This window comes from Coregonus lavaretus (assembly GCF_964263955.1).
Source record: "Coregonus lavaretus genome assembly, chromosome: 37".
NCBI lineage: Eukaryota > Metazoa > Chordata > Actinopteri > Salmoniformes > Salmonidae > Coregonus > Coregonus lavaretus.
This window is the reverse complement of record NC_140024.1, coordinates 33,913,039-33,920,495: the sequence shown is the minus strand read 5'-3', so window position 1 is coordinate 33,920,495 and position 7,457 is coordinate 33,913,039. Positions and strand designations below refer to the sequence as shown.

The 7,457-nt window shown below is 46.0% G+C and overlaps 1 protein-coding gene across 1 annotated transcript in view; it reads left to right on the top strand.

The window, feature by feature from the left end:
- Positions 1 to 426: 426 nt before the first annotated feature.
- LOC311111878 (potassium voltage-gated channel subfamily KQT member 1-like) overlaps positions 427 to 7,457 on the top strand; it is a gene marked incomplete at its 5' end in the record, with an annotated part of 31,476 nt that continues 24,445 nt past the window's right edge. The window contains one exon of the mRNA XM_084154789.1: positions 427 to 791. Within this exon, the coding sequence (XP_084010915.1) occupies positions 427 to 791 (365 nt within the window). The remainder of the gene's footprint in view (positions 792 to 7,457) is intronic.

The following is a 7,457-nucleotide window of genomic DNA, read 5'->3' as shown; positions in this document are numbered from 1 at the left end:
GACAACACTCACCAACTCAACACTCACAGCTGCAAATGATTGTTGTTCAATGCTGCCCAGAGGGCAGTGCCTCCCCTTTTATGCGATCAAGCGCGAAACAAGAACGCACAAGTAAGTCAACTGATGATAAGTAGTAGTCTAACGGTCCAGCAACAGGTAGGGGACATTTCTTCCGTAGTTTAACATGGGTCGGGTACTTGCTCTACCAATGTAAGCTATTATAATAGGATTTCGTGAAAGCAGCGGTTAGCGAGATATATCGGACAAGGCACCGGCTTTAGTACGTTTTTTGTTGTTTGTTTTTTTCGCTCACCGCATGCAGGCTCTGTTTTGTCCCACTTCATTCATCCACCAAGTGCGTTTTGGACGGCGACTACAGCGTGTGTCCTTCCCATTGATGAGAAAACACACCAGGCTGCAAACAGCATGTCATCTCCAGACAAGACAACCCAAAGGAATGAGGTCCTCAATAACATACGGAGGTCCTCGATGGTGGCGGGACATGGGAGAAAACAGTCCGAGTTTGAGATGTCACAAGCCGCCTCAGCCTCACAACCTGGGGCGCTTATTTCTAACAACAGGTTACCGTGTGACGCCGGCGGCATCACCATTCACACAACTGTCACTCGACCGTCGGTGTCTCACCTACCCGGGCTCAATCTGAACCCCCGGATGTCCGTATACAGCGCAACTCGCCCAGTTATCATCAGCCGTGCTTACGTTCAAGGACGCGCTTATAACTTTCTGGAAAGACCATCTGGGTGGAAATGCTTCGTGTATCACTTCTCGGTGTGAGTGTTTATGATGAATAACGTTGATATAACAGTAACACATTACTTGCATTTGTCAACCATGCCAAGTGCTTTGTGGGCGTTTTGCCAAGTGCCAAACGGTTCAAAGCAGTTCAAGGGCATGACACTAGGCTATCCTTTGGATTATTTCTAGTAGTCCTAATACAATACTATACTAGTGATTAAAGGTAAAATGATGCTACTGAATGATACTGTAGGCTATAAGATTTAGGCTATATGTAGATTTATACAGCTGAACAAACTCACTTCAGTATTTAATGAACATTTTTATTTATTTTTATTTCACCTTTATTTAACCAGGTAAGAAGCCAGTTGAGAACAAGTTCTCATTTACAACTGCGACCTGGCCAAGATAAAGCAAAGCAGTGCGATAAAAACAACAACAACAACACAGAGTTACATATGGGGTGAACAAAACATACTGTCAATAACACAATAGAAAATCTATAAACAGTGTGTGCAAATGTAGTAAGTTATGGAGGTAAGGCAATAAATAGGTCATAGTGCAAAATAATTACAATTTAGTATTAACACTGGAGTGATAGATGAAGATGATGTGCAAATAGAGATACTGGGGTGCAAATGAGCAAAATAAATAACAATATGGGGATGAGGTAGTTGGATGGGCTAATTTCAGATGGGCTGTGTACAGGTGCAGTGATCGGTAAGCTGCTCTGACAACTGATGCTTAAAGTTAGTGAGGGAGATAAGTGTCTCCAGCTTCAGAGATTTTTGTAGTTCGTTCCAGTCATTAGCAGCAGAGAACTGGAAGGAATGGCAGCCAGAGGAGGTGTTGGCTTTGGGGATGACCAGTGAGATATACCTGCTGGAGCGCATACTACAGGTGGGTGTTGCTATGGTGACCAATTAGCTAAAATAAGGCAGGGATTTGCCTGGCAGTGATTTATAGATGACCTGGAGCCAGTTGGTTTGGCGACGAATATGTAGTGAGGGCCAGCCAACGAGAGCGTACAGGTCACAATGGTGGGTAGTATATGGGGCTTTGGTGACAAAACGGATGGCACTGTGATAGACTACATCCAATTTGCTGTGTAGAGTGTTGGAGGCTATTTTGTAAATGACATCGCCGAAGTCAAGGATTGGTAGGTTTTACGGTTTTACGAGGGCATGTTTGGCAGCATGAGTGAAGGAGGCTTTGTTGCGAAATAGGAAGCCGATTCTACATTTTAGTCATTTAGCAGACGCTCTTATCCAGAGCGACTTACAGTTAGTGAGTGCATACATTATTTATGTTTCATACTGCCCCCCCCCCCCCCCCCCCCCCGTGGGAAACGAACCCACAACCCTGGCGTTGCAAACGATCTAACAAACTGAGCTACATCCCTGCCGGCCATTCCCTCCCCTACCCTGGACGAGCTGAGCCAATTGTGCGCTGCCCCATGGGTCTCCCGGTCGCGGCCGGCTACGACAGAGCCTGGATTCGAACCAGGATCTCTAGTGGCACACAGCTAGCCACAGCGCCACTAGGGAGACTATATTTAAGTTTGGATTGGAGATGCATCATGTGAGTCTGGAAGGAGAGTTTACGGTCTAACCAGACACATCATGTGGGCGCTGAGGTCAGACTGCTATTATGTAGTATTGACCTTTTGTCTCAACATGTAATTTTGTCAAACTCTATGGGCTTGTTTCCCGGACACAGATTAAGCCTAGGCCTGGTCTACAAATACTGTATATTTCAAAGGAGATTCTCAGGTGAAACCAGCCCTTTATCATCATTCTGTCCAGGTGAAACCAGCCCTATATCATAATTCTGTCCAGGGGAAACCAGCCCTATATCATCATGCTGTCCAGGTGAAACCAGCCCTATATCATCATGTTGTCCAGGTGAAACCAGCCCTATATCATCATGTTGTCCAGGTGAAACCAGCCCTATATCATCATGTTGTCCAGGGGAAACCAGCCCTATATCATCATGTTATCCAGGGGAAACCAGCCCTATATCATGGCACGTTGTCCAGGGACGTGGGCATACTGTAAGGGTTTCAGGGGCCTGATCTCTGGCGGAGGAATGTTCAGTATGAAGACCAACCCCCAATGCTCAGTATCTCCTCTCACTGGAGTTGATAGCGGGCAGCTAAACTTGGCACGTTGGCTGCTTTGAGAGCAGTAGGCCCTGCCTGGCACTGCCACTCTATGACCTGCTGGGGTGCGATGGGGGATGCCAAGGGAATATGAGTGAGCCTGATGCACCAGGGCAGAGATAGTCCTGATAGCACTGGATGCCAATGGACCACCACTACAGATACCCTGTTATGCCCCCATTGTTTCCACAAATGTTGCCTACTAAATAACTACTAAATGGATTCATTTGTTTTTAAGGTTTTAGGCAGTATTTTCCTCACCCGTTAAAAGGCCTACACAGCACTGTCCTAATTATGACATATCAGATGTTAAGAGTCTGGACAGTTTGGTTCTAACTCTGTAACTAACGTTACCAAGCCAAAACCACCTTAACCAGGTAAAGTGTAGCCTTCCAATGGGGGTGCACGGTATACCCTTGCATTTTTTACACTCACACGTGTATTTTCTTACTAGCACTGACTTTGCTGATAGCTGCTTTATTGAGGGAAGTATTTACTGTAGCTAGGTTTCCATCAAATTGGCGACAGCTTTTCATGAGAATATTGTAAAATCCGCGTTTTCCCACCGAAAGACGTGTTTCCATCAAATGTACTTATGGCAGATAAAAGTCTATGCGTGATTAAGTAGTGCACGTAAAAATACCTTTGGCGTTTACATTCCACGTACTGAATAAAAAAAATACAAGTTAAATGGATTTCCATCGCATTTTACACTCACCAAAAATGTTGCGTTATGTAGTGTGCCCACTCTGGTATTGACACGTCTCCTCTCGCCAACAGCGCGCAGATACGCATAGCCGACATTACATGATGAGATTATTATGGACAAAAGAGCAAGATTATCTTTTATTTGTCAAACGGTAGCTAAGCGTCGATGATCATGTCAACAGAATAAGGCCCTCGATATTTATTGGAAAGGAGCATCAAGCTCATCACCTTGCACTTTCACCACCCTGTGAAGTTCCTCATCATTTACTTAAATCTGTAGCCTAATAAACTGCATGATTTCCCGACGAGTCGTAGTGGGGGGACCACACGTGTCATCGTGCGACTCAAAAGTTGACTTTGATATGATGGTTATTATATCAATATTTGCACATAAAAGCGTTTCCAATTACATTTCTCGCATAATTCATTTTACCGACACAAAAAGATCCCACCTTGTCTACTGAATTTTTTTCTGTTTCCATCAGGTTTGTCATGACATTTTTTTTTAACGGACATGTACTTTACTCACATAAAAAGGTTGGATGTAAACCTTGTTTATAACTGTGATATGTGGTGGCCTCACCTAGCTAACAACTGTAAGTCACTCTGGATAAGAGCGTCTGCTAAATAACTCAAACGTAATGTTCATGTTATTTCATTGTTGGGTCTCTTGTTGTCTAACTATAAGAGTGGGAGCCAGGAATGAACATTGGCTTATCACTGACCCAGAGTGAGCGCTTCAGACAGAGCGCTATCAGGACTGCAGGACCTCCCCCACAAGTGTGTGTGTGTGTGTGTGTGTGTGTGTGTGTGTTTGCATGGTTGAATAGTTCCGTTACACCATGACCTCTGTAGATCATGCCTCTAGCTGAACATGTGCTACTTGTGCTCTTTACAATGCTTCCATTGATAATGACATGACAACATTTAGTTGGATACATACATTTACTTCTACTCTACTAAACATTGTTGAGTCATCACGTTCAAAGTGATTGAGATATATAACAGGGAGACTGAGACCCGATACAGAGACCCAGTGACACTGCAACATGAAACTATCACATTGTCCCTTTTGCTCCACAAGCCAGCCGTCTATGACAGCACAAGACAACCTGCCTTAGATGTGTTCTATCATAGAGAGTACCTGATAGTAACACCTTGTGATGTGATTACCTGAACACAGCGCTGCTGTCTACCTCTCTCTGCCTTGTCCTGCTGCCCCCTGCAGACTCAGTAGCCTAGAAGAGATCCTGCCCATCAATAATACATGGAGCTTGGAGACGTGATGCTGACAGTATTGTGTAGAGCTCTTGCCCACACAGCCCACCATATAGGGGCCAGTAGAGCCCATGTTATTTGGATTTACTAAGGATCCCCATTAGTTCCTGCCAAGGCAGCAGCTACTCTTCCTGGGGTTTATTAAGGATCCCCATTAGTTCCTGCCAAGGCAGCAGCTACTCTTCCTGGGGTTTATTAAGGATCCCCATTAGTTCCTGCCAAGGCAGCAGCTACTCTTCCTGGGGTTTATTATGGATCCCCATTAGTTCCTGCCAAGGCAGCAGCTACTCTTCCTGGGGTTTATTAAGGATCCCCATTAGTTCCTGCCAAGGCAGCAGCTACTCTTCCTGGGGTTTATTAAGGATCCCCATTAGTTCCTGCCAAGGTAGCAGCTACTCTTCCTGGGGTTTATTATGGATCCCCATTAGTTCCTGCCAAGGCAGCAGCTACTCTTCCTGGGGTTTATTATGGATCCCCATTAGTTCCTGCCAAGGCAGCAGCTACTCTTCCTGGGGTTTATTATGGATCCCCATTAGTTCCTGCCAAGGCAGCAGCTACTCTTCCTGGGGTTTATTATGGATCCCCATTACTTCCTGCCAAGGCAGCAGCTACTCTTCCTGGGGTTTATTAAGGATCCCCATTAGTTCCTGCCAAGGCAGCAGCTACTCTTCCTGGGGTTTATTATGGATCCCCATTAGTTCCTGCCAAGGCAGCAGCTACTCTTCCTGGGGTTTATTATGGATCCCCATTAGTTCCTGCCAAGGCAGCAGCTACTCTTCCTGGGGTTTATTATGGATCCCCATTACTTCCTGCCAAGGCAGCAGCTACTCTTCCTGGGGTTTATTAAGGATCCCCATTAGTTCCTGCCAAGGCAGCAGCTACTCTTCCTGGGGTTTATTAAGGATCCCCATTAGTTCCTGCCAAGGCAGCAGCTACTCTTCCTGGGGTTTATTATGGATCCCCATTAGTTCCTGCCAAGGCAGCAGCTACTCTTCCTGGGGTTTATTATGGATCCCCATTACTTCCTGCCAAGGCAGCATCTACTCTTCCTGGGGTTTATTAAGGATCCCCATTAGTTCCTGCCAAGGCAGCAGCTACTCTTCCTGGGGTTTATTAAGGATCCCCATTAGTTCCTGCCAAGGCAGCAGCTACTCTTCCTGGGGTTTATTAAGGATCCCCATTAGTTCCTGCCAAGGCAGCAGCTACTCTTCCTGGGGTCTAGCAAGTTATATACAATTACAAATATTACATGCCATTACATTTCATAACATTTTTCACAACACATTGAGTGTGTGCCCTCAGGCCACTACTCTACTACCACATGTCTACAATACAACATCCATGTGTACGTGTGTGTAGAGTGCGTGTGTTATCATGTGTATGTGTATGCGTGTGTCTGTACCTGTGTGTGTGTCTCTTCACAGTCCCTGCTGTTCCATAAGGTGTATTTTTTATCTGTTTTCTAAATGATTCTACTGCTTGCATCAGTTACCTGATGTGATATAGAGTTCCATGTAGTCATGGCTCTATGTAGTACTGTGCGCCTCCCATAATCTGTTCTGCACAGTGGATCCCTCTTCTTCTCTGTTCTACTGGCTGCTGCACAGTGGATCCCTCTTCTTCTGTGTTCTACTGGCTGCTGCACAGTGGATCCCTCTTCTTCTCTGTTCTACTGGCTGCTTCACAGTGGATCCCTCTTCTTCTCTGTTCTACTGGCTGCTGCACAGTGGATCCCTCTTCTTCTCTGTTCTACTGGCTGCTTCACAGTGGATCCCTCTTCTTCTCTGTTCTACTGGCTACTTCACAGTGGATCCCTCTTCTTCTCTGTTCTACTGGCTGCTGCACAGTGGATCCCTCTTCTTCTGTGTTCTACTGGCTGCTTCACAGTGGATCCCTCTTCTTCTCTGTTCTACTGGCTGCTGCACAGTGGATCCCTCTTCTTCTCTGTTCTACTGGCTGCTTCACAGTGGATCCCTCTTCTTCTCTGTTCTACTGGCTACTTCACAGTGGATCCCTCTTCTTCTCTGTTCTACTGGCTGCTGCACAGTGGATCCCTCTTCTTCTGTGTTCTACTGGCTACTTCACAGTGGATCCCTCTTCTTCTCTGTTCTACTGGCTGCTGCACAGTGGATCCCTCTTCTTCTCTGTTCTACTGGCTGCTGCACAGTGGATCCCTCTTCTTCTGTGTTCTACTGGCTGCTGCACAGTGGATCCCTCTTCTTCTCTGTTCTACTGGCTACTTCACAGTGGATCCCTCTTCTTCTCTGTTCTACTGGCTGCTGCACAGTGGATCCCTCTTCTTCTCTGTTCTATTGGCTGCTTCACAGTGGATCCCTCTTCTTCTCTGTTCTATTGGCTGCTTCACAGTGGATCCCTCTTCTTCTCTGTTCTATTGGCTGCTGCACAGTGGATCCCTCTTCTTCTCTGTTCTACTGGCTGCTTCACAGTGGATCCCTCTTCTTCTGTGTTCTACTGGCTGCTGCACAGTGGATCCCTCTTCTTCTCTGTTCTACTGGCTGCTTCACAGTGGATCCCTCTTCTTCTCTGTTCTACT